General features: G+C 40.1%; 1 protein-coding gene across 17 annotated transcripts in view; it reads left to right on the top strand.

The window, feature by feature from the left end:
• Nucleotides 1-5,515: 5,515 nt before the first annotated feature.
• The window catches only part of celf1 (cugbp, Elav-like family member 1), a 65,823-nt gene continuing 43,671 nt past the window's right edge, over nt 5,516-27,667 (top strand). For 9 of the 17 annotated variants that reach the window (XM_072381078.1, XM_072381076.1, XM_072381075.1 and 6 more), the window contains exons 1-2: nt 12,779-12,956; nt 21,457-21,539. In XM_072381078.1, the coding sequence (XP_072237179.1) occupies nt 12,779-12,956; nt 21,457-21,539 (261 nt within the window). Of the gene's footprint in view, nt 5,587-12,768; nt 12,957-21,456; nt 21,540-27,667 lie in introns of those variants that run through there. The other 8 variants (XM_072381070.1, XM_072381069.1, XM_072381072.1 and 5 more) reach the window with 1 other exon arrangement.

Genomic DNA, 27,667 nt, shown 5'->3' with positions numbered 1-27,667 from the left:
TTTATATGACTCGGGAGTAACGAGTAGTCTCAGTGAGTGATCCGTTCGTTTTCACGCAGTACCCTTCCTCCCCATATGACAGGCGGCTGCTGCATAAACTCAGTCAGCATGACAGGAAACAGAAATTATTAATTCATTTCCATGCAGTACCCTCTCTCACCACATGGCAGGCGGCAGTTGCATAAGCTCAGTCAGCAGGACAGGAAACAGTTTTTGATTCGTTCACGATTCAACTCCTCGGGTTATGGCTCCTCGCACAGGAAACAGTTTTGATTCGTTCACAAGTCAACTCCTCGGGTTACGGCTCCTCGCACAGGAAACAGTTTTGATTCGTTCACAAGTCAACTCCTCGGGTTATGGCTCCTCGCACAGGAAACAGTATTGATTCGTTCACGACTCAACTCCTCGGGTTACGGCTCCTTGCACAGGAAACAGTTTTGATTCGTTCACGACTCAACTGCTGGTGGCTAAAAACACTGTGAGATCGGGATGTAGCCTAGCGACAGGATGTCAATAAATGATGTGGAAAGGAAGCTCAAGGAAGGTCTTTACAGCACAAAGACAAAGCAAGGCAAGTGTGATATTTGGAGAAGTTTCTCAATTGTCCAAGAGTCTCTTTATTAATAGCCTATAAAATGACGTGTTTTCTCCTGCGGGACGGAAGAAGACACAAAATCAATGCATTTCTATTATTGTGCGGGCATAAATTCTCAAAGTTTTGCGGCTGCGGCCGGGAGTGTAACACACATGATGCGGGCGGTAATGGTCAGAAATTCAGTGGGAGCGGGGTGAAGAAAACAGTCCCGCACAGGACTCTACTGTAGACAGAGAAACGAAGGAGGAAATGAATGATGTCTGATGTGTGATGTTCATTCATTTGTCATGAAATCATAATTAATTAGTGGTCTTCGGTTCTTGTAGATATGTATAGTGTTGTGTGTAAATAGATAAATGATAATGTAATAATGTGAATAGATACTTTTGAACATTATACCAACATATTGATTTTGTGTTATACTCTACCATAAAATAATAATAATAATAATAATAATAATAATAATAATAATACAAAATAAATGCACTATGTAACATTTTAGGGAACTTATTGTTACTTTTTTTCCCACTTAATTGTGTTACTAATTGTCTAAATGAATGTGAGTTTTACATTCACTTGTCCTCTACCAGCTGACAGCTACTGAGTCAGTGTCGTTCTTTAAACAACAATGGCAGGGAGGATACAGACACAAGTCACCTTATTGTGTATTTGCTTTCCCAGGTTTTCACATGGTTTGAATTGTTTGTGGCATTTTGTGTATTGTATTTTGTCAGCTCAGCTGAAGCAAACTATGTTTCCTTCAGTGTTAAGTGTTTAGAACCGTGGCCATTTTGTGCAACGCCCACAGTAGGGCTACAGCGCCACCTGCTGGAAAAATGAACGAAATGAGTCGTTCAAAGATTCGTTCAATTTACTGTTTGAGAGTAAATGACCCGATTCAGCCAAAAGAGTGGAAGTTCCCAACACTACGAGCAATGTCACAGTACACACACAAAGCAACAGGAAGTGATACAATACGTCTTACCATTTGGTTGGATTGAAGCCCTGATTCATGGTTATTACATGAAACTACCATAAGGACTTCCAACTGAGAGCTTTCAGCAATAAACATCTCATTTCTATAGCAATACCTTCAAACAAAAGACTATCATATCATAGGAGATTGATCTAATTACAGTAATTTTGTAATTACCAGTTTAATTTCTTTTATGACATTTGAATATAGGGTAATTGTAATTAAATCAATATTGTTTAGTATTTATCACTTGCTGTCACTCTACTACCAGTTGTCTTGTCATTTTTATTGATAGCAAGTCATAATGGTATTTCTTTTATATTTAATTTTTCTTTTATTTCTATATTTTTTTATTACTTACTGTCTTATTATTTTAAGGTGTCAGGTAATATTATACATCAGCCAAATAGTTTCACCTTGTTAGCATCTTTAAATTTCTTTCCTCATTATTACTACAGGTTTTTTGCCCAGATTAACCTGTAAAATGTAATTTTGTCATTACTCAAATCTCCCCATTGTTACTGGTATAATTATTACCTGGCTATAGTAGATTATCATTGATCATTATATCTTAATCATTATATCATCTTTATTCCACTATTACCATCTTATTAACGAGGTGTAATGTAAAGTGCAACCAAAAATGCAAATCAAACTTTACATTATATGTTACAGATAAAATTGCATGCTTGTTTAGCCATACGTCTGCATTTGTAATTTGATATGCTGGTTTTATTTGCACATAGCATCTTTTCTACCATTGTCCATCCTGGAAGAAGCAACCCTTGTCCAGCATTATGGCAGCATTATTGTAATCTGAATACCTTTTATGCCAAACAGATTTTCTTTTCCAAGGGAAGCTTTATGAATGTAAAGCTCCCCTTGATGCCCATCAACTGCTTATTTATTTATTTTTGTTACAATATTTAACCTGCAATAGTGCCGAACTGGACATGATGACAGGGGAAAGAGGAAGAGCAAAAAAAAAAAAAAGATTCTGAACAGAATTAAAAAGAGAACAATAGAAAACCAGTTGCTACACCTGTAAAAACAAAAACAGAAGACAATCCACGGTGTCTGTGGGAAATCCAGCCTTAGATCCACCAGGAGCACCTGAAAGCAGACAAGCAGAGAAAAAACAAACACACACACAAAAAAAACACAAGTAGCAGCAATCACATACAACACAGCTGTGGATAGATGACCTCAAACCACAGGATAACACATCAACTGCTTAGCGAGCATGCTACTGGACTAATGAATGTGTGTGTGTGTGTGTGTGTGTGCATGAACATGTGATACACATGGCACAGGTCCCACATGATAACGATGCTTAGTTATGAGTGTATAAGAGGGTCCCCCCTCCAAACCCCCTCCACCCCCCAAATTCATCGATGGAGGTCCAGTGTACTCTGTCAGGAAACTGTTGGCTGTCCGTCGCAGAGGCAGAGGCCGTCAATACTTGGTGGACTGGGAGGGGTACGGTCCTGAGGAGAGGTCCTGGGAGTCATCAGGAAATATCCTGGACCCTGAATTCATCAAACAGTTTCATGGCTGTGTATAGGCCCCCAAAACTGTCATCCAGGCCTAACACATTGTCCCCCCCAACAATGATCAACCTGGTCACCACGACCTGAGACACCACCAGACGCCAGAAGTCACACAGACTGCCCAGCACACATCCAACAGCCCAGAGCGACGGGGCAGCAACCCACCACCACCACCATCAACCAGTAAGATGTCTGACTTGGTTTGGGCGTAACAGAATGGCTTCATTCCTAAATCAACCTTTATAAAAGAAAAATTAATCTCTCTTATCCCAGCATCCCAACGCATATTCAAAGAGTACATTTATACAATACTTATAACACTGTTATGAAACATAAGCATAATAAACAGCAACCAGTCCATATAATAAAAGACAATTGAATATAGTGAGTTTAAGTCAGTATCAGTTTAAAGTGGAGATGGTTATCACACACACATTTAATTTACTGAATGTTATTCCGTTGGACCTCTGGTTTATTGTGACACGCACACACACTTAGTTTGTATCAATGCTGCAGTCACAGGAGTATTCACAGGAGTATTTAAATGCAGAATGCTTCTAATTCAAAGGTTCGGTACCAACGATCTGTGGCTCCGCGGCACGACAGCCGAGACTTATGACAGAACAATTACTTTCCTGGTGTTTTACGTATGACGTTGTGAAAAGTCTTGAAATGAAGCTTGGGCTATGTTTCACCGCTTGTAGGTAGTTATGATGCATATTTGTCACAGTTTCATTAATTCATCTGGAGTTGTTTCTGAAGACTTTGTTTTTCGTCCGTTTGGTAAGTGTCACGTTTTAATTTACAACTTTTTAGATAAGAATGGTAATGTCCTCTCTTGGTACGCATCCTATTTCACCATGTGGTACCAAAAGGTGAGTCTTTGTTTATTCAAGCCCAGCTCTGGCCAGGCGAGCAGATGTTAACCTGACTCCAGAATCTTCCAAAGGTGGAAGGTCCTTGGTTGGAAAGTTTTTTCACCCCCTTTCTCATGATTGTAAATTAGGTGGTTTTGTTGTGTTTTAAACCACTACCAACAGATCAAAGAAAAAAAAAGAGTTTCTTGGGTCTCCCCCCTTTCCGGGTGTCCCTGAGCATGCTACATGGGGTTTGGTTGGTTTTCCTCGTCAATGTAATCTGTAAGGCTTTCCAGACTTTCTTCACTGTACTCCAGTGTTTTGTTTTTGTTTCACCTGAAAATATATTTATTTAAACTATATTATAATCGGAATTATGATCTTACTATATTGTTTGCTTGATTAGAGGCGCGCCATGTTTGAATCTGCCGATAGTCTCACAGAATATCGCGATACTACAGCATCACACTGCTCCTACAGCCCCTACTGTTCCTACCTTACTTGTGTACTCTAAAGATTTACCAGGAAAGCCAATTTATAATGCTGAGTTATAAAAATAATTTGTCCTGACTTTTATCTTTAGAATATAATTAAACATAATAATTTCTACCAATTGCAAACTTATACCAGTTAAAATGATATATTATCCTAATGAGCTGCATTGAGATTAACAAACTTCTACCTCAGGTAAGGTTGAAAAACACTTTGTGTATTTATGTATGAAATTTATTGATAATATTACATGGAGCTGTGGGTTTTTTTATGCCTTTAAGTTTCCGTGTGTTATGACCAAAGGCAATGATATTTGATCTTGCCTAACTTCTATTTTCATACACACAAATCTCACACAAACCAGCACAGCATGTCAGACACAGCCCCCCTCAGCCGGAACCTAATTGTTAGGCCCTAGTGGGGAAAGTCCAGGGATTAGCTACTGACTCGAGAGTAGTATTGCTCCCCCTTTCATTCTCTGTGTCCAGTGAGGCTTATCACCATCAATCTGACACCCTGTTTATCTGACACTGCAGCGAGATCTGCTGGCCTTGGAAAAATGTACACAAAGGGTGTGGATCATCAGCACTTTGATTGTGGTAGTCCAAATGGTCATTTCTTTCCCTGGCTCCAGTTTTCCCAGCATCCCTCTGTCTCCATGATCTCCATGCAGTGTTTACTCCTGGTCCCAGAAACTGGAAAGCCAATCTGAGGGCCTGCCACATTGTGTCTGTCTTCATACATTGTATGCAAAGGTGTTACCTTAGCTATAGTTATTTGTCTTTCAGTGGATGGCTTTTCCATGTTGATTAGTTTATTGCAACAAGCTATTCTTTTTTTTTCTGCCGCAGTTCCCCCAACCACCCCACCCCTCCATCACCCGCCCCGCCCCCCACCCCGCCCCCCACCCCGTGTTGCCTTATTATAGCAGTTGCCACAGACTCACCAGTAAGCGTAAAATCTGGAGTTTACCACCACCATCTGATTGATCACTGTGTCAGTTTTGCTCCAAAGCGGAAGAAGGAAAAAGAAATATATTTCCGTTATGGCTTCTTTTAAGCTGGATTTTCTCCCAGAAATGATGGTGGACCATTGCTCTCTGAATTCTAGTCCTGTGTAAGTAACACTTTGTAATTATAATATGTTTTTAAGGGTTACCCTGTATCTCTTTAAATTGTCAGAATTGTCAGTTTTATGTTTTATTGATGCTTCAGTGTCATTAAGTGGCAATTGAATTTCCAGTTAAAAATTTACTTTATTTCTACTGTTAACTGTTTGTTAAGATGATATAAAAGACAAAGTGTTCGCACCATTCTTGATGCTTTGCTTTCACTTTGCAGTTTTATCTTTCCCAAAGATTTATGGGATATTGAAATTATTCACGTTTTGTTTTGATTTTACATGGATTGAATTTGATTTGCAGAATGACTATGGTTAAAAGGTTTACAGCAACAGACTTCCTTTGTGCCCAAGCCTGTGCTTTACCTCTGAATGCATTTATACCTAAAAAAGTTTTTTTTTTTAGTTTCACATTTTATTGTTGAAATGTCTGATGATACTGATCTCCTCATTTTACCCAATCTCTTGATGCTGTGTTCTAGATTACAGCACAAGTATGACAGACCCTACAAAACTTTCCACAATACTTTATTCAGTTGTGCGGTTCAGCTGTTCCAAAAGCTTAAATTGAGTGAAAATAGGACTTATTAGTTTGGATTCCAATACTGAGGCAAAGTTTTTCTATCGCTAAGGTTTAATGTTGTACATTATATGTTAATGAAGAAAAACTTTAGCTGATTTTCTGACAAGGTATAAAGGAAAGTTCTGATGTTTTGATTTCTTTTCGTTGGAGATCTCTGAACTCTGAGGTCGTTGTCACCATGAAATGAAGCATAACAGTGCAAAAATAACCAGGAAGGGAAACAGCCACTAACAAATTAGACAAATAAAATCTCCCCATTGACTGTTTTGCAAGAGTTGGTCTAAAATACATAGACATCATCACACCTTCTGTGTGTGTGTGTGAGAGAGAGCGAGAGAGAGAGAGAGAGATGGTGATCTGAGCAGAACTCTCTTTTTCTAATCCACACAGCTATATTCTGTCATTGGCTCTACACACTCTCTGCCCAAAGGTCACAACCCTTGTTGTGATGACTTAGCAAAAAATCTTTCCTCATTCCTCACATTAATTACTTTATTTATCCATAAAGGGACATTATATTGTTGCAATATAAAATAAACAAATGATAGTCAGTCATTCATATGATACAAAAATACTTACTGCATAGGCTCTTGCTGTGAGCAAGAATGACAACCTGTGGCATTTTTTTCTGCAGTGGAGCTGGGGAAACCTCTTACTGAACACATTTCATTGTTTCATCACTATGTTCTGTAGAGGGTGGGCAGTATTGGCCATAATATGCATTAACCTATGCAGATGTCTTATTTTCACAATCAGCTCTAGGGGCTCCCCCAGCACAGAGCCAGCCTTCTTTATCAATTAAATTAAGTTTAAGTTAAGTTTTATTTATATAGCGCCAGATCACAACAAATGTCATCTCAAGGCACGTCAATAATAATAACGTCAATTCAATCCAATTGGAGCTCAATTCATTGTAATCATAATCCAATCTAATCCAATTAATTAAATTCAAAATTAGTCCAATTCATTCATATAGAGCCAATTCAAAAACAATATCCTAGCTTAGTAAAATTTAGGTAGCCGTCCTCTGTCATATCTGCACATGGCAGTGAGGAAAAGGATGATGAAATTAACTCTTTAAATCTGGTTACAGCATTCTCTGATGGACACCTTCTATATATAAAATTCTTCCCAGAAGCTGTATAGTCGGGTAATGTAAACTCAAAGGTTATCAAAAATGGTCAGACAAGACAGAGTTATGAGGGAACACTGTTAACTGTTCACTCTCAATGCCATAAGTCAGCACATGGTCAAGGGTGTGATTAAGGCAGTGAGTAGGTCTGTGTTTTAAACCTTTCACTTTCAAAGCGTTTGTGTCACTCACTGGAAATGCTAGTGACGAGCGTCCAGTCAGTGTGCTGCGGGACACAGGTGGTTCACAATAATTTATTATTTCGAACGTCTTACCACGTCAGCTTGTGATTAATAAGCAATAGTGAGAGGCATTGGCATGGAGTGTGTGCTTGCTCCCATGCATAGGGTTCATGTACGGTCAAGCCTGGCAACAGGGTTCTTTCCAGTGGTGGTTCGAGCCTGTTTACCGGTGGAGGGCATTGATTTCATTATGGGAAATGATCTGTCTGGTGGGAAAGTGTATCCCACACCAGAGGTAGTGAGCATGCCCATCCCTGACTTTGAGCTCAGCAATGGAACCAAAGAGAGTCCACGTGCGTTTGAGGTTAGTAAATGGACTGTAGTTGTATAGCGCTTTTCTAGTCTAACTGACCACTCAAAGCGCTTCTAACACTACAGTGTTAGAAGCTACAGTGGTGCTCGGGTGAGTACACCAGGCTCGAGAACAGGATGGTCATACTCTATATTTGCAACTGTCTTTTCTGAAGACAAGCTGTCGTCTGATGTGTGTATGAAAAGTGAGAACAGAAAGCCAAAGGATGCAGAGAAGGTTGATCAAACTCCCTATCTTACGCTCCCATTGAGCCGGGATGCATTGGTGCAGACTCAGAAGTCTTACCCGTCTTTAGCAAAGTGTTTTGCAACTGTTGTGCTTGCAGAGGATAGTGCCGAACAAGCCGATTTATATTTTGCAGGAGGGAATCTTGGTACGCAGGTGGTTCCCACGGTGTGGAGTGTCAGATGAGGACAGGGGGTGGATACATCAGGTTGTAGTGCCAACCAGTTACAGGCACCATGTGCTAACCTTAGCACATGAACATGTTTGGTCTGGTCATTTAGGCATCACTAATACCTATGACAGAATTTCAAAACATTTCTTTTGGCCAGGGTTGAAGGCTGATGTGGCACGTTTCTGCAGGACATGCCACACCTGTCGGTAGCCGGTAAACTGAACCAGAAAATTCATGTATCATTCATGTTACATGTACCATTACCACTAAAGGAGGCAGAGGAGTAACTAAACAGGATCAGATCAGATCAAACGTGTTTAATATTATCGCAGGTCGCAGTGACGTAACACAATCACCAACCAATAGATGAGCGCTGACAAAATCGGAAACAGGAAAGCAGACAGTCAATAACAAACATGTCGGTGGACGTAGAAGAACGAGCGACAAGCGGGCGAATATGGACTGTTTTTTACTACAAACCACTGCACAGACAAGAGCAGCTGTTGCTAAAAGCTGCTTCTCCTCTATTTTTGTACATCTTTAACCTATCATTACAAACTTGTGTATTCCCTGACAAAATGAAAACCACAAAGGTTCGAATTAATTAATATATAAGATTGGAGATAAACTCAACAACTATAGGTCTATTTCATTACTCCCACAGTTTTCTAAAGAACTCTAAAGAATACTCCACAACATATTAAATGAATTCATCACAAAAAAAATGTACTTTATGAACAGCGATATGGGTTTACACCATTGGCATAGATCTAGATTTAAAAAAATACAAAAACATTTGATACTGTTGACCATGATTAATTATTAAATAAATTTCATTTATATGGAATCAGAGGGATTGCACTATCATGGGTGAAAAGTTATCTTAAAAATCTAAACCAGTTTGTACAAAAGAATAATTTTAACTCACAATTGAGGTTCCCCAGGCATCTGTTTTAGGACCACTGCTATTTATACTGTAAATTAATGACGTGTGGAATTTCCAAAAATACTAAAGACAATACAGATAACACCAATTTACTGTGCTGTGGTGATTATTTGGAGCAACTTCTGAATTAGATGGAAAAGGAATTACTAAACTAATAACTAAAGATTTGTTTTGACAGCAAATAAACACTGAGCTTCAGTAAAACCAAACTTTTAATACACGGAAATCTCTCAACTTCCACTAATCAAAAACTTATGATGAATAATTAGAAATTTGAAAAAGTATCTGAAATTAAATTTCTTGGAGCGATAATACAAAATAGATTATGCTGAAAGGCACATAAATTATTTTTTAAATAACCAAATAACCAAAATCATTGCATACTCTTTACTATTCCTTTATAGATCCACATATGACATACTGAGTGTAAGTGTGGGGAAAAGCCTCCAAAACAAGCACACATCCAGTATACATACTGTAAAAAAGGGCAAGAAGAATCGTAAACAAAACTGCTTTGACAAAAGAATCTAACCTACATTTTATAAAATCAAAAACACACCAATTTAAGGACTTGGTTGACCTCCAAACATCCCAAATTATGTACAGTCAAGAAACAATCCTTGCCCCATAATATTCAGAATTTGTTCTAAAAAGAACAGAAATATCATGAATTGTGTCATGAACGATGGTGCAGGAAGGTAGGACCCAGATGCAGACTTCTCAGACTCAAAAAGGGTTTATTCCACAAACAAGGAGCAAGGCAAAAACAGAGGGGCCGGATATCAAAAAGTTTAACTGTGGCAAAGATAAATAAAATAAATGAAAAATAAACAAACAAGACTATGGTACTATGACGCAGACTTAGCATTAAATGCTGTGGGGAAGTGATTAGTGATGATGTACAGCTGTGAAACGGAAAACAGGTGACATGAGTGAACCTAACGTGACAGGGGAAAAACATGACCTGAAAACATAACCAGAAAACATAACAAATGACCTGAAAATAAGAATATTAAAACATAAACTATGACAAATTGAGATGAAATTGCATGTTCAGTTGACCAGCTGTCAGAACCAATACCAACTATCATTGGTATATTACAGTAAAGGGAGTTAGTATGTGGTACAACTACACAGAGGAAATTAAAAAAGTCCCTTTTTTCTTTTCTCTTTTTTTGATATCAGAAGGTAGGCCTCTGGCTTTGCTTTGTATTTTATTTAATTTTAGATTATTTGTTTCTAAATAGACAAAACAAAATAAATTAATAAATAAACTGAAGCCTCGTTGATAATGAAGAATCAAGAGGGACCAGATCTGTATGAGAGTACCAAAAGCCTCAGATATGGAATGGGAAGGAAACAGTGGTACCAGAAGTAATCGGAGCTCGCAGGGTTGTGACCCCCGAACTGAGAGAGTGGCTAGAATACATCCCAGGGACAACAAAGATCTCGAACAGTGAAGCTACTGAGTAGAACTCTTTGGTTCCCAGGCTTCTGGTAGAGGACCAAGCTTGAAGAATAAGTATTCACCCTGAGTAAAATGGGCTGGACATTTATTTGTTTATTCTTTAGTAGAGCTACACATAATAATTTTGTAAGTATTTTATCTTCAAACAATAATTTCAGTTTATTGCAAGAAAAACATGAAAAACATTTTTTAGCTATTTCAAAACGTGGAATCCTTTCTGTGAAAAATGATTTACCATTAGGTCTTAAGCCACATTATGCAATTAATATTAACCGTAAATTGAATCAAACATCTGTATTTTTTGTGAATAATCCACTGAATTTAGAAGGGTTTTGGATCCATGGTTCTAATTTGTGGCTCAATAGATGTTCTGTATATAGTGTATTTTGTATCTTCAAAAAAAAACAAAAACAAACCTGCAAGAACAAACTGATTGGGAATCTGCAGACAAAAGTCTTTGTAATATCTTATTGGGTCAGCTGTCAAAGCTTCACATGCATCGACATGTAACTGGTCTATAGTACATTGTAGAAGTTTGGATAATAGCAGTTTCCAGTAAAGTCTGTCCTTGGTACCATGTCTTTAAAGTACTGTATTCCCTCTTGGACAATGTGAGATTGCTAGAAAATAAAACTTGGAGTGGATGAACTTGGAGTGCTCATGAAGACAGAGAGGGAATATTGAGAATGCATTATGTGTTTCAGCAAGTCATGGCTACTGGAATCCAACACCTCTACCTGGTTTTCAGATGATATGGGCAAACAGAGACATGAAGAGCAGTGGCTAAAAACAAAGGTGGAAGGAATTGCATGGAAGTGCTTGGAAACAATATAGTGTATTAGATTGTGTAATTCTGGACTGATCATTGTGAGGACTTTTGTCTGGGTCACTGAACTGTTTGACATAATTTCAATGTTATCTACCGAGAGAGTTCACCTATGTTATTTTGCGGTGAATGTATTAACCTGCACTGTTTGTGATATCATCAGCTCTGTTTTTGCCAGTTTACAAACATAATATCTCAGCATGTTAATGGCAATCTCTAGAGATTTAATTTCTCTCCCTAGCTGCTACACATGCAACTTTCCAACAGTTTGCCAACTGATCAACCAGAGAAAATAAAATGTTGGATTTATTCTACGCAAATGTTAAAGATGCATACAGTCCCTCCTTCAATCCCCAGACAAGTCAGTTACTGATTCTCCAGTAACTGAATCCCCTCCTCACTTCCAACGGTACGTACATTGCTCAGCTGAAATCTGTGATCAAACCAAATTCAAGAAAGTAGCATCAAAAAGCTGAACAAATTAGGAAGGATTGCTTTAAGTTCCCAGACTGGAATGCACCGAGTATATCAAATCCTGCATGGAGACGATCATCCCCACAAAAACAGTGAGGTGGTTCCTCACTACTAGATCACTCGTGATCTGTAAAAGCTGTGAACAAGGAGCAGAAAACCTTCAGAAAGGGAGACAGGGAGTTATTGAGGAGTGTATAAAAACAGTTAAAAAGAATAAAAGCTAGAAAGCAAATTCCAGAACAACGTGAGGGATATGTAATGACTTTTGAAAAATTTCGCAGGTTTTAATGGAAAGTGGGATCAGACTGATGCTAGGTTCAGTTCAGAACAACACTAATCATCAGTCTTTCTCTGCCTCTATCTACAAAGATTTCACATCCTCCCTGGATCATCAGATTTACACCTCCACATTGCCATCCTGCACCTCAATCCTTGATCTTGACGTAGTCTCAGCAACATCTTCTCCAAGATCATTTTGTTGTATGATTCATTGTCATGTAAACATCATTATAGATATTACATTCCATTTATGATAGTAAAGTCTCTTAAATGTTATACACTGGAACTTTATGATGAATCAGGAAATAAGATCTTTATTATGTTATTCTGAAATTCAGCATCATAAAGACAATGGAACATTATCATGACATGTCCACTTCAATACAGATTAGATTTGAGTGCATTTTTTAGCTGATAAACCATCAACTTGACAAATTTATCGAACACATTGTTGTTGACAAGTTGATTTTTGTTCAGTTTTCTAGACTCCATCTAATGGACTGGTATTTATCTTTATAGTGGGAAGAAGATGAATGGGTCCCTGGACCATCCTGATCAACCAGATGTTGATGCCATTAAGATGTTTGTGGGACAGATTCCACGGTCTTGGTCTGAGGAGCAGCTGCGTGAGCTATTTGAACCTTATGGAGCAGTGTATGAGATTAATATCCTCCGAGATCGTAGCCAAAATCCACCACAGAGTAAAGGTTAGCATGTGGTACCATGCACACACACACACACACACGCACACACACACAGAGGATATGTGTCTATATATATTATTACACTTGACTAAAAATCTAATTTATTAATAGAGATTCTTTTAAGGGCTGGACGGTGGTGTGGTGGTTAGCACCGTTGCATCAAAGCAGAAGGTTCCAGCTTCAACTGGAAGGCTGGGTCCTTTCTGTGTGGAGTTTGGATGTTCTCCCTGTGTATGCGTGGGTTCTCTCCGGGTACTCCGGCTTCAACCCATCGTTCAAAAACATGCATGTCAAGTTAACTGGTGTCTCTAAAATTGTGCTTTGGAGTGAGTGTAAGCGTGTGTGTGGATGTTTGTCTCGTTTGTCTCTGTGTGGCCCTGTGATGGACTGGCGACTTGTCCAGAGTGTACCCCGCCTCTCACCCGATGACTGCTGGGATAGGCTCCAGCCCACCCGCTACCCGACCGACGGATTAAGTGGGTATAGAAAATGGATGGATGGATGGATGGATGGAGTTTCTTTTCAGTCAAGTGTAAAACAGCTTACATTGACTATGGCAGAAAGTTGCCATTCCTGAGTCTGTTTCTTGCAGTTAAAAGAGAGTTTTCCTCTCCATTGTTGCCCCATGCCCGCTCAGGACGGGGATTATGTCTGATAGATAATTTGATATGATCCGTTGATTTTGTTAGTTAGTAACTTCGTAAGAACTGCCATTATCTGAATTTGACTAATTTAGGTTTTGATTGGCTTACAACAAACTGCATTTTATTGGATCATAATTGAAAAGGACTGTATCTCTAACTGGGCACTCACACCAGAAGCGTCTTGAGCAGCCGTTGTTGCTCCGGCCGCACACAATCCGCTGCCTGCAGTTGCTGCCAAAGTGGCCAAAGTGGCCAAAGAGGCCGAAACGGCCGAAGGGGCGGGGCTTCAAAATAGCAGGCATATATAATAATCCATCTATACATCGGTTCATCGATTAGCCTATGGTTTGCATTTATTTACATGTAGCCATAGTAACCTACAACTCACCAGATACTTCTACAAGGTCTGCAACCTTCCTTCAAGCATCTTGTTTTTTTTTTATTGTCTCTGTAGACAAATAGGGTTGTGTCATACAGCTCTGGGAAACTGGAGACTGCAATAATTAGTTTTCCCTCGCTTTCTGCCCTTTTCCTCCCTTCTCCGCCTTTTTTCCGCCTATGGAATCCAGATCGGCCCACAATTGGCTGTCCGTCGTTGTGTCGCTGCTCAAATTGAGCCTTGAGTTGGAGGAACTGGTGAGACTCAGACCCATCCAACACAGGTAGCTGGCAGGTGGGCACGCAGGACTGGTGACGAAGGAGCATGGACCTCTCAGCTGCATGACCAGACGTCTAGCTGGTTCCAAAATTCTTTTATCCTAATCAAAGCTACAACAGAGCATGTTGGTAACACTGTTTCATCAGATGGGTTTAGACTCTTCTGAAGTAGATTTATAAAAACAGCAGCAGTTTTTTTAATCTGTTGGTCTGTGAAAGAAAGAGACAAGCTGTAGTCCTGGTTATGCCCTTTGCATCTAGACCCTTTTTTTTACATCCAAGCTCAACTAAATTTACTCTGGTTTTGGTGAGTTTGCAATTTTGTACAGCTATTCAAAATGTCAACTGTTATAGAGAAACTGTGTCAATGCTAGTTGCAACTTCTGATACTGAATTTTTCACCCATCGACGATGGTGAAAAAATAGAATAAGGTAGGATGAGTTCTACATGGCTTTATTAGGAGCTGTTGTGATTTGACATACTGAATTAGTTGATGTGGGTGATATTAATATATGGGTAGTATATGATTAGCCATGGCTAGGTGCCTAGCCGATACATGAACAGGACCCAAGAGCAGACATAGACACAGACACAGGGTATTAGAGTTAAAACTGGTTTTATTTACAGAGAGGATGTTGTTAAAAGCCAGGGGAGTTTCCGGGTGGTCAGGGAACACTGACAGAGCAGGGAGATAGTTAGTGGGATAGTGGGAATCCAAAATTAGAGAATGTCCAGACAAGAGGAACAAATATTTCTTACAGAGTCCAGGAGGATTTCCAGAGTGGAGGGGAGGATGCTGGTTGTGGTGCAGTGGCTCTGAGTCTGTGGTGAGAGTGAGCAGACAGGTGGGTGAGGTGGAAGGTTTCATGAACTCCACAGTGAATGCTAGTCCTTAGCATGGGAATCCAGTGTGAGGAAAATCATGATGGGATTGGTACTGAGGAAAACAGGAAGACAAGGTAAGCACTAGAAAGAACATTTAGGTTAAACACAGGAATCAGCCTTATTACTACTGGTGAAGTGAGCCAATCTAGCAAAGACTGGTTGCTCCTGCAGCTCCTTAAGACCGTGTCCTGATAGGGCAGATGAGGAACAGGTTTGAAAGCAGGAGCAAACCAGACTCCGTCCCGGACATCCAGGATACTTGCTCAGTGCCGACTAAGAAACCACAGCAAAACAGATGAGATGGAAAGCATGATTCTCAAGAAGGTCCGCAGTTTCAGAAGAAGATGGCAGTTTGTCTAGGGGAACAAAATGAGGGGCCCGAGGAAACTAACGATCAATAACGGTGAGAATGGGGGTTTTACCTTGCAAGGGGGATAGTCCAGTGATGAAATCCAGAGATATGTGACTAGGGCCGACCAGGACCTCCAGAGGCCGCAGAAGTCCAGACAGGGGTCAGTTGCTACTCTTACTTCTAGCACATGTGGTGCAAGCAGTCGCATACTCTCTGGTATCTGTCTCAAGGGATGGCCACCAAAAATGGTGCTGAAGGAGTGTGACGGTGCAGTGTATTCCAGGGTGACAAGCAAACTTTTAGGTATATGGATAACGATGGCACGGGCTGCAGAACGGACAAAACAGTATCTGGGAGGTCCAGTGCCCAGATCCGGGTCCAAGATTAACCTCTGATAAATCTGGTTCTCGATCTACCAAGAGATATCACCCACCAAACAGACTGAGGGAAGAATCCGGGCTTGTTCTTCATCATGGGCGAATTGTCTGGATAGGGTATCTGGCTTGATGTTGCAAGAGCCTGGACGCTAAGTAATAGAAAATTTGAATCGACCAAAAAACAAGGACCAACGGGCTTGGCGAGTGTTTAACCTTTTAGCATTCTCTTAGGAGGAGAGATTTGTATTGTCTGTCCATACAGTGAAGCGCTATGTAGCTCTCTCCACCCAATACCTCCATTCTTCTAGAGTGAACTTGATAGCTAAGAGTTCCCAATTACCCACATCATAAGTCTGTTCAGCAACTGACAGCATTCAGGAGAAGTATGCACAGGGTTGTAGCTTACCTTCCGAGTCAGACCTTTGAGACAGAACAGCACCCACGCCCAAGTCTTAAGCATCCACCTCCAAACTGAATTTCAATCGGGAATAAGCTGAATGAGGATGTGTGCTGAGGTAAACCTGTCCTTGAGCTGTTGGAATGCCAGGTTGGCTTCAGAGGTCCAGAGAAAAGATTAACTTGGTTAGATTTTGGGAATATTAAGAAGGTGAAAGAAGGCAGTCCTAGAAACCTGTTTTATATGTGCGTCAAATGATAAATTCTGGTCAAGAATAACTCCAAGGTTCTTCACTGTAGTGCTAGAAGCCAAGGAAATACCATCAAGAGTATCTATACAGCCCAACAATATCTCCCTGAAGCGCTCAGGTCCAAAGATAACAACTTCAGTTTTCTCTAAATTCAGAAGCAGACAGTTCTGAGTCATCAAGGTCTTTATGATGACATGCTTGTAGTCTGACCAACGTATTGGTTTAATCTGGTTTTATAGATAAGTACAGCTGAGTATCATCAGCATAGTAATGAAAATGTATACCATGCTGTCTAATAATGTTCCCTAATGGAAGCATCTATAAAGTGAAGGGAATCGGTCCAAGCACAGAACCCTGTGGAACTCCATGACTTACTCTAGTATGCAAGGAAGATTCTTCATTTACAAGAACAAACTGGAATCTATCAGATAAATATGCCTTAAACCAGCCTAATGCAGTTCCTTTAATCCCAATATCATGTTCAAGTATCCGTAATAGAATAATAGTAAAGGGTTTCTACTCCATCATGATTGTGACTACCTACAGTCAAACTTGGGTTAATGCTAAATTAGCACTGGACGAGCTGGACTGCTTGACCAGCAGGCAGATAACCGTTGATCCATGCTATGTAAAACACTGCACTGATGCTGTCCTACTTCCACAGTCCATCAGTGTTTTCCAAATCAGAAACTATGGCTGGACAGCACAGAATGGCTTCTGATCAAAGCCCAAGATGCCAAGATGGTCAGGTGATAGGTTTGCTTGTAGCAGGGCCTTGAAAGTACTGAAAAAAGGCACCCCGCCTGCAAAATATAGATACAAACAATGAGCAATGAGGACCACTTTGACAACGACAACCCACAAAATATGTGGAGAGACATCAGTACTATAACAGACTACACACACAGCACCCAGTCTGTCAACCATGACCCCAGTCTGCCTCACACCTTGAACGTGCTTTGATATATTGAGCAGCAGAGAGACTGAACATCTTCCCTGGCTTGAAGAACAGCAACCGCTTCTTGTGCTGCAGCTTCATCAAGTCAGTTCCACCCTGAGGAAAATAAATATCAGCAGAGCTGCAAGACCAAATAAGGTGTAGGGCTGGACCCTAAAATTATGTGCTGACCAACTGACAGGATTTTTTATGGACATTTTCAGTCTGTCCCTGCAGCTGACTATGATCCCTGTCTACCTCAAGTCCTCCGTCATTGTGCCTGTGTCTTAAAAAAAAAATCAGATGTCAACAATGATTACTGCCCTGTTGCTCTGACCAATGAAGTATTTTGGGAGGATCCTACTTACGCACACCAAGGACATCCTCCCTGCTGATCTGGACAGCCTCTAGTTTGCCTACAGGGGGAACCAATCAACGGAGGATGCAGCGTCAATCGTACTTCACACGGCCCTGACTCACCTGCAGCACCCTAACACTTATGTTATTTGTTGACATCAGTTCGGCTTTTAATACTGTAATCCCGGACCGGCTGGCACTGAAGCTCCATAACTTGGGACTGTCCACATTACTGTGTTCAGGGACTTTCTCACCAACAGGCCTCAGGTGGTGAGAATCGCAAAGGAAACAAGGATGAATGCATCCGGGTGCTTCATCTGTAATCTCCTGCTCGCAGAATGGATGATGCCACGTTCCGTAACCAGGTTCGGCGTTGGTGGAATTTAAACAACAAAGGCAATCATGTGTGAGAACTCTCTGGACATCTAGTATGCCCCACTATCAGGATTTGCGTTTTTTTTGGACTCTTGTTTTTTTTGGTTTCTGTTTAGTTTCAATTCAGTTTTCTTGTCTGTCATTTAGTCATTAGGTATTATTAGGCTTTAATCTGTTTGTTTTTGTTCATAGTTGCTTTCATGTTTTGCCTCCATTAGTTTTACTTTAGGTAAAATAGTCTTGTCTTAATTCTATTTGGTTTCTTTTTCCATTTTCTCTCCTATAGTTTTCCTCAGTTCCCTCTGGTCTGGTTATTAGCTTCACTCCCTTACCTGTATTCAAACTGTCACAGCTGCCTCACTCTTCAATCACTTTCCCCACAGTATTTAGTCCCCCTTGTTTGTCACAGTCTTTGTCAGATCCTCACTGTTACAACCTCATGTGACACACATTGGTTCAACACTGCCACTTCTTTGGGCAGGTGTGAAAGCTCATCCGTTCTCTGGTGAGGACTAAACAAGTGAACTCTGGTCCAACTGAAAACGGGGGTCTTGCACTTGCAAATGAACCCCACAAACTATCCAGCGAACTAATGAGAGGAAGTAGTGTAGAGCACTGGTATTTTCGATTGAAAAAAAATAAAGCCAACAGCACAAAACCAAAGACGCAGAGGTTAGCCAAGAAAAAGTTGGAAAATGTTTTGCAGGCAGACATAGAGTAGTGAGGAGGTGCAGGTGCTTATTGATATATGGTCAGAGGACTATATATAGTGGTTGCTTGTGTCTAAGGTTATTGCTTATTATAAACAAGCTGGCTGAAGGATATGGAATTCTGTTTTCGGTCCGAGCTAATCAATGTGCTGGGTTTTTTTCTTGCTCATGCTTTTTTCCTCACTTGTCAGTGCTCATTTTGAGTAATAGCGCCAAAAACAAGCAGCTTTTATAACTGTATGACGTTGTCCAGGTGGTGTGGTCTGCTTTCAAAAGTGCAGTGTGAAAGTGTAGTGCAGTGTAAACCAAACCAAATCAAGGTGTGAAAATTTTGGGCATTCCCTGCCCAATCAAACTCCCTTCGTCCCTTGGACTATCTTGGTTTCAAAGCTCCCTCAGTCTAATGTGATTTTCTTTTCCTTTATAGCTCACAGAAGAATCCTGTTGATGCAGAAATCTTCATTACCTTTATCACAATGATTATCAGTTATTATCAACCAGCAAATGACATAATGTCATAGGGTAGAATTTTGTACTGTAAGGGCAACTTACTGTTCTCACCATCCCACCCAATCCTCTCCCATATCATTCACAACACAGGCTTGGGCATTGTGTCTGCAAAGCTTAGTATACATTAGCTGGTAATGGGTTCTGTTCTGCTGGCCCCATTCTAACAACAGCTAATAATGTGAGTTAGTTTACACTAACACGACTATTTTGGACAACAAACTTTTTCCTCTGCGTTTACACCCCTCATCCAAATGCAACCATTGTTTTTATTCAGAACAAATTTTGATTTTTAAGTAGGCTTTCCAAAGTTAAGATTTTTTAAAAACAGTTCTCATGTTCTCTCTAAACAAATATTTTGGACATCTTAGCCTACTCTGTGTATGCTCACTGTTACTTATTGTAATGCGCATATGCTGGAAACCAATGGCAATGGCACCTATGTACAGGTCCACCAGCTCAGCTCCAACCGCACAGGGCACTGAGACAGCCCTCACACAATCCTGCCCCACCAAATTATAACTAAAGAAAAAAGACAATTACATCAACTATTGGACATCTGCAACCATAACCCAAAGGAAACTCCAATGTTATTTGGCCCTAAACAGACAATACCCCATGGCAGATTATCTGAGCTCTGTAAGCAACCCCAGACTGAGGAAAACGTTGACTATGTACAGACTCAGCAACCACAGCCTGGCCTGACAGACAGGACTACACAGACAGACGTGGCTGCCCAGAGAGGAGCGGCTGTGTTAGCTCTGTCCACACAGATAGGTAGAGACAGAGCAACACTTCCTATTACACTGTGACGCATATGAAGAAATTAGAACTAAATTTCTATTCAAAAATGAAAGATAAACAATAAAATTTTGATACTCTTTCTGATCAGGAGAACATTAAACATCTGCTTGGAGAACACAGCGTAAGTGTCATAGAGGCAGCAAAATATGTCAGTACATATCACAGCCTGAGAGAGACACAACAACAAAACACAGTCTCCTAATAACACTCTGCCTGTTTGGTGTAGAACGTGCATAATATAAAATAGTTCATGTATTTCTAGCTACCTATTTAAAATTAAATGTATCTAATGTAAATAATATGTAATTGTATTAATATATAATGTAAAATTGTATCATAATTGAATTGTATGTCTAAGTATATGTTTCAGCTTTTGGCAACAATGGTTACCATTCATGCCAATAAAGCAAATTTGAATTTGAATTACCGACTTTTGTGATATTTTCTCGGGGTTTCAAGACCTTTTACTGTCAAATAACATTTAGCAACAACTCTATAATGTTGTTTTCCACAAAGAAATTGCATTCATCTTTAGGTTTTGTCACCAAATATTTTGGTTCAGAAGATTTTGCCAAAGGAGAATGAACTCACCCAACTCGCTTAGAATATTCGTTAATATAGATGTATTTCGCATGATTATTTCAATGTTTTGGGAAATTTCTGCATTCTAGTCTGGACAGATATAATATTCAAACAAAGGCAAAAAAGACTTAGTAAAAAAAAAAATATAGTCCTGCATCAGTTAAATCAACCCCTTTTTATTTCTTAACTTGTGGTTGGATTGTAATCTTGGCAGTCAATCAAATTATAACACACCGGCTACTAAAAACAACAGTGCCTGCTGAGCTTTCTTCACTTTAAAGAGAAAGTAGCTTCCGTCCAGGAAGACAAGATCACCTGCCCCTTCTTAATTAAGGAGTCGCTTCAGGTCCCAATCGATAAGAATAAGCAAAAATAAGCTAATTTCACAAAGAACCAAGTTTTAAGAAATGCAGTGTAGAAACTGTTTACCTTCTAATAAGTAAAAAATGTCAAGGTGGCTAATGGTGAATGGCTTTCACAGGACACATCACCAGCAGTGGTAGTAGTATTATTAATAATCAGTCAACCTCTTGTCACTGTGTTTTCAAGTCAATGTTTTGTAATTAGTCTTGCAATAAAAACAAAACAACATATGACCTCACATGTAAACTCGAACAGAATCTGATTTGTTAACACTTTGTGTTGCTTTCTTTTTCATTATTTGACAGGCTGCTGTTTTGTTACATACTATACACGCAAATCAGCCTTAGAAGCACAGAATGCTCTGCACAACATGAAGATTCTGCCTGGGGTAGGTAACAGTCTCTTTCATCTGCTCTCCACCATCAAAACATTACACAAAAAGGAAAATCTCATTTAGCTTCCAGGTCTGTTGTCCTGGGTCAAAATAGGATTTATTATGGTTCAATCTCTATCCCATTAAAGGCTCCAAATTGGAGTGCTGGGTAGCTCAACTGGTTCAACAGGTGCCCAGAGGCAAAAGCTCCTTGGCGCAACTGTCTTTTGTTTGAGTCTCAACTTTAGCCCTTTGCTGCATGTCATCCCCCTCCCTTGCCACTGGTGCCAAAAGAAAAAGCAAATAAATCTTTGAAAAATAGCAAAAGAAGCTCCAAATTGTTTCAAATTTCTAGATCTAGCAGTGTCAAATATAAAGTTTAGTGATCAAAGGTGTTTTGTGGTGACTTTCTAGATATTCAATTAAAGCATCGTCAGAGAATTTGGCTTTTTTACCCCACTCTTTGGCTCCCCCCTACAGTTGTGGGATGTAACGCCATTGTTTGCAATTTACCATATTACCTAATTTGACCTAATTTAGCTAAATTACTTTAAAAGTGATCTTAGAAGTTCTAGACCCACACGAAGTGTTTCATCACAACATTCACAGCAGCTTGATTCTTCACATTTTTAGCACAGCAATTTATTTTTTTAGACATTATCATTGGGCCAGCATTCCCACCATTCAGCTCAATAATTATTGTTTGAAACAGCTGATTTGGTTTGCTGAAGTTTTTTACTTTTATCCTCACCACGAGCATGGCACATGCTCTGGGTCTTGTCATGTCCAGGTCTTGCAGGATTTCTGTGCACTTGATTGAAATCCTTGCTGTGTCTGGGTCAAATCTTGTGGCCCCTCTAGTGTCGACAATCTCCATCCATCCATTGATCTACCGCTTCTACAGGGATCGGGTCGCGGGGGCAGCAACTTGAGCAGAGAAACCCAGACGTCCCTGTCCCCAGCCATTTCCTCCAGCTCTTCCAGGGGACCCTGAGGCGTTCCCAGGCCAGCCGAAAGACATAAGGCGCATTCTCACTGTAGGAACCTTTTGCAGTTCCTATAACCTTTTCAGGACTAGGGACGTTTTTTCACGCATTCGGACACACAGGAACAAGGGACCACGTCCCTCAGTTCCTATAACCATTTTAGATCCTTCTCCGAGGCAGAGTTATCGGTGTTTGGTGGTTGGTAGCTATGCCCCTTGTCTGAAATGTTTACAACACGAACACAACCGGCGCCTGTTTAATAAGTTAAACTTACACGTTGTCTCCTTTGTCTGCGGTGCTCTGCTCTCCTTCTTTCCTTAATGAAATGAAGAAGTATCGTTGCTGCTTGATTCTTCGTCTCCTGACTCTCGCTGTGTGCTCTTCCAGCCTCAATCTTAGATGCCTGATGCGATTGTCCATGATTAAAATTACCGTCATGGAGACCATGAACACGGTGGCCTCCTTGCTCTCCATATTAGCTTCTTGGTGGTGTTGTTTTCTTTTCTCCTTACTTTTCGCTGGCTTTGTTTTGTTATTGAGTGTGGCGCTACAGTAACACATCACTGTCGCAGATGGTTGCGTCACATCGGTCCCTGTCAAGATCCCTGACTCGTGCGAATGCGAAAATGAAACAGTTCCCCTGGGGAAGGGCAGTTCTTATAACTAAATTCGAGGTGGACAGTTCTTAGAACTGCGTTCTTAGAAGAGTGCAAAGAAGCGAAAAGTGTTGAGTATGTATGTACATATGCAGTAAGAGCAGAATGGTAATACATTGTGACTAACTATAAACATAAGTATGAATATATTTCAAACGTCTCTGTCGGAATGCAACTATAGTCTCTCCAACATGTCCTGGGTCTTCCCCGGGGTCTCCTCCCAGTGGGACGTGCCCGGAACACCTCACCAGGGAGCCCTCCAGGAGGCATCCTAACCACATGCCCGAGCCACCTCATCTGACTCCTCTCAATGCGGAGGAGCAGCGGTTCTACTCCGAGCCCCTCCCGGATGACTGAGCTTCTCACCCTATCTCTAAGGGAGAGCCCAGACACCCCGCAGAGGAAGCCCATTTCGGCCGCTTGTATTTGCAATCTTGTTCTTTCAGTCACTACCCACACCTCGTGACCATAGGTGAGGGTAGGAAGGTAGATTGACCGGTAAATTGAGAGTTTCGCCTTCTGGCTCAGCTCATTCTTCACCACGATGGATCGGTAACTGCGGACGCCACACCGATCCACCTGTCAACTTCCTGCTCCATTCGTCCCTCACTCGTGAACAAGACCCTGACATACTTGAACTCCTCCACTTGGGGAAGGATCTCATTTCCCAACCCAGAGAGAGCATTCCACCCTTCTCCGACTGAGAACTACGGTCTCGGATTTAGAGGCGCTGATTCTCATCCCAGCCGCTTCACACTCGGCTGTGAACCGCTCCAGTGAGCGCTGAAGGTCACGGCCCGACAACGCTAACAGAACCACATCATCCGCAAAAAGCAGAGACCCGATTCTGAAGTCGCCAAATCATACCCCCTCAACGCCTTGGCTGCGCCCTGAAAATTCTGTCCATAAAAATTATGAACAGAGTCAGTGACCAAGGGCAGCCCTGATGGAGTCCAACCCTCACCGAAAACATGTCCGACTCAATGCGGACCAAACTCTGACACCCAGGGCCAGCTCTGGGCATAGGCGAACCAGACGGTCGCCTGGGGCGCCATCTGCTGGAGGGGCACAAAAATTAAATTTTCAAAGTGGAAAAAAATTAAAATAAGAAATTATACTTGAAGATACGAATAATAAATTTCAACCCATCCTTGAAATTTCTTGACACTTTTTCTTTTAAATAAATAATAAAAAGAACACAAAAGCTCAATATGAAAAATCTATTTGCTGACAGGCACCCTGAACCTGACGTTAGTAGAAGGTGAGGTGGGGGAGGGGCAGCGCACCCCAGCTTCTTCAATTAATAAAAAGGACGTTGTTGTGTTATTTTTTTTTTCATCTTTTATAATGTAAAGGGCACCCAAGCCATCAGGGGCTGCTTTTAAAAAATGAAGGAAGGAGGAGGAGGAAAAACTGGCCCAAATCATAGGTATGTAAGACGACTCTCGCCTGGAGCGCATAATTACAAAGAGCCCTTCTGACACCGGTCATACAGACACCGAACAGCCCCAAGGGGTATCAAGGGATCCGGCATTCCATACCTCCCATAGGACTGCCACAGGACACAGTCGAATGACTTCTCCAAGTCCACAAAACGCATGTAGACTGATCGGTTGGGGGAACGCCCATGCACCCTCCAGGACCCTGCTGACGGTGTAGAGCTGGTCCACTGTTCCTATCTCCATCACTTTATTGGAACTTCTTCCTTCATCATGAATATGTTGGAATAAATGTTTTGAGAAATAAAGTACGACAAAACACAGTAGACAAACACAGTGATTTAAAATGTTTAATGTACCACCTGTCATGATAACCATTCCAAATAGGAAAGTTGTTTGTGTATGGGAGCAGCTGACTGAGCTTTTCAAAGCCCAAGTAATGCTTGCAGACAGGAACAAAACAGAGAAAGTAGAAGGAATTTGACTAGTATGGAGCCCTAATAAGGCAATTGGGAATATTAAGAAGACAGTATCATTTGTATCACTGAGACATGGCTGTAGGAACTATTCTTAACTCCTCTCAAGTTTTTTCTCTGTGGATAGAAAGGTGGCAGCGGAGGAAGAGAGACTGCCATGCAAAATTTGGTATAATTTCATTAAATGTATCTATTCAAATCAAGGATTCGAGTTGAATTCAATTCAGTTAAATTCAACTGAAAAATAAATTAGAAAACAATTAACATAAAATACACTATATATAAATATATATATATAAATAATATATATATATAAATATAATATAAATATATATAAATATCCACCAACATACACAAGTATACATATTCATAGATGTACACATAGATACAAACACTTACAGATGCACATGTAAATGCATTCATATATGCATAAAAAAAAAACAATATTAGCAGTAACAAATCAGTGAAATGAGGGATGATGCATAGACACTATTTGTGTCTAACACTCAACAAACTGGACATCACACCACTAAAGGGATATTTTCTTTTGGGGGGGGGGTTCTTTTTTTGGTATTTCGGTTATCTGAGGGTTGGTTATTCGAAGTACTTATGAGTGGTCATTTTCTTACATCCAATAGGTAAGCACTCTCAGAGCACTCCTTGTTTGAACGAAAAGCTACTCAGAAGGAGGCCATGAGATGAGCAGATTTTTTTATCATCTCAATTTTCTTAAGCTGTTCAAGTGACAGCTATATTGGGATTTATTTACTCTGTTGAACTTTTGCATCAGACAGTTGTTTACTGTATAACTGTTCACAGTTTGTGCTGCAACAGAGCCAGTCCATGTAACATTTCTTTCAAAATGTAGTTTTCACCCTCAACTATTTTGACATCGTTTATGATGAAGAAAAATTTGCACCGCTCATGGCCTCTTTCTGAGTAGACTTTTACTTATCCAAATTGAGAGTGCTCTGACCACTGTCTAAAGCATGTAAAACATTGGATACTCGTAAGTACTTAACACAGTTAATATGGAGGATTTTAAAGGTGAATTATTATTATTTGCAACAGTGTCAAAGGCAGTCATAATATCTCGCAACTCAAGCTTCTTACTACGAATAGTACTTTTTTAAGTCCTGTCCTGTCCTGTCCTTTCCTTTCCTTTGATCTGGACAGGACAAAGTTTGTGACAGGTACCGAGAACACAGGTGAGTGTTTAACTTTTTTTGTGAGCATTATTGATCAAAAGCATGGTTCACTAGGGTTATCTAATAACATTTTATTCTTGAATGGGAACCAATATATGTTTCAAAATGGATTGATATAGTGATTTTCTATATTAATATCAATAACATACTAACTAGATTAGATTCCTTAAACTAGTAAATATGTTATCATGATGTGTTTAACAACCTCAGCACAAGCAAAGCCTCACATACCCTCTGTAATCTTTGGACCCTAAATTGGGACCCACAGTGTTAAACGATGGGGGATAGTGCTATTTTATTTTAAATGTTTTTGCTCTATTGCCAGAGTAACTCAAACATGATTCCACTGTGTTCCTCTCAGGAATGGAATCCTGTACTGTTGTCCTTACACAAAAATGTCTCAGTCCCGACTGCTCTCATTTGTGCCTCATTAATGGCAGAACAAGCTAGTCAATAGTAACAGTTCAGGGGCTTCCCTCTCCACCTTAAAAAATCTCTTGAAGTCTCATCTCTTCAAAAAACACCTTCTCTTCTAACACATCTATCACTCCTAACCTGGAGTCACCTGCACTTCTGTAACTGTTTTACTTTACTTGTCATTTAGATTTATATTGATTTAGCACTTTTTTGCTGCACTGAAGCTTGACTTTTATTTCCTTGATTGTCAATTAGCCTGGATAAATAAGCTACTAAATTTCTTGTTTCAATTGTAGATTAGATTAGATAATATTAGATATTAGATTCAGCTTTATTGTCATTGCACAGAGTACAAGTACTGAGACAACGAAACGCAGCTCAGTATCTAACCAGAGTGCAAAGAAGCAAAAAGTGTTGAGTATGTACGTACATATGTAGTAAGAGCAGAATGGTAATAAACTGTGGCTAACTATAAACAGAAGTATGAATATATATAATATAGATGTAAACATTTCAAATTGCTGTTGAGACTTCATGTCACTTGGGTCACATTCAATATATTTGTTTTACTTGGTCTCAAAATATCCTGAGCCATATTAAAAGATGCACAGAAGTTTGAAGATATTTTCCAAGGGGCTTCATGTAAGAACACATATGTCAACAACATGCAGCCTGAACGTACTGCAACATTTACCCAGATCCCCAGTACCATACACTCAAGCGAGTGTACTCACGTAAGTTGCCCCTTACTCCTTGATTTTGTACGTGTCCAAATACATGTAGAATGAGTAAAAAGAAACAAATAATGATCATTAAATACAGTGCAAGTATTCACAGCGCTTCACTTTTTCCATATGTTGTTATGTAACAGCCTTATTCCAAAATGGATTCAATTAATTTCCCCTCTCAAAAATTCTACACTCAATACCAATCACAAAATGAGAAACGTCTGTCTAAAATT

The sequence above is a fragment of the Leuresthes tenuis genome, unplaced genomic scaffold, assembly GCF_036924035.1.
Source record: "Leuresthes tenuis unplaced genomic scaffold, fLeuTen1.0.hap1 SCAF_2, whole genome shotgun sequence".
NCBI classification, from domain to species: Eukaryota; Metazoa; Chordata; class Actinopteri; order Atheriniformes; family Atherinopsidae; genus Leuresthes; species Leuresthes tenuis.
This window is presented reverse-complemented; position numbering and strand designations above follow the sequence as displayed.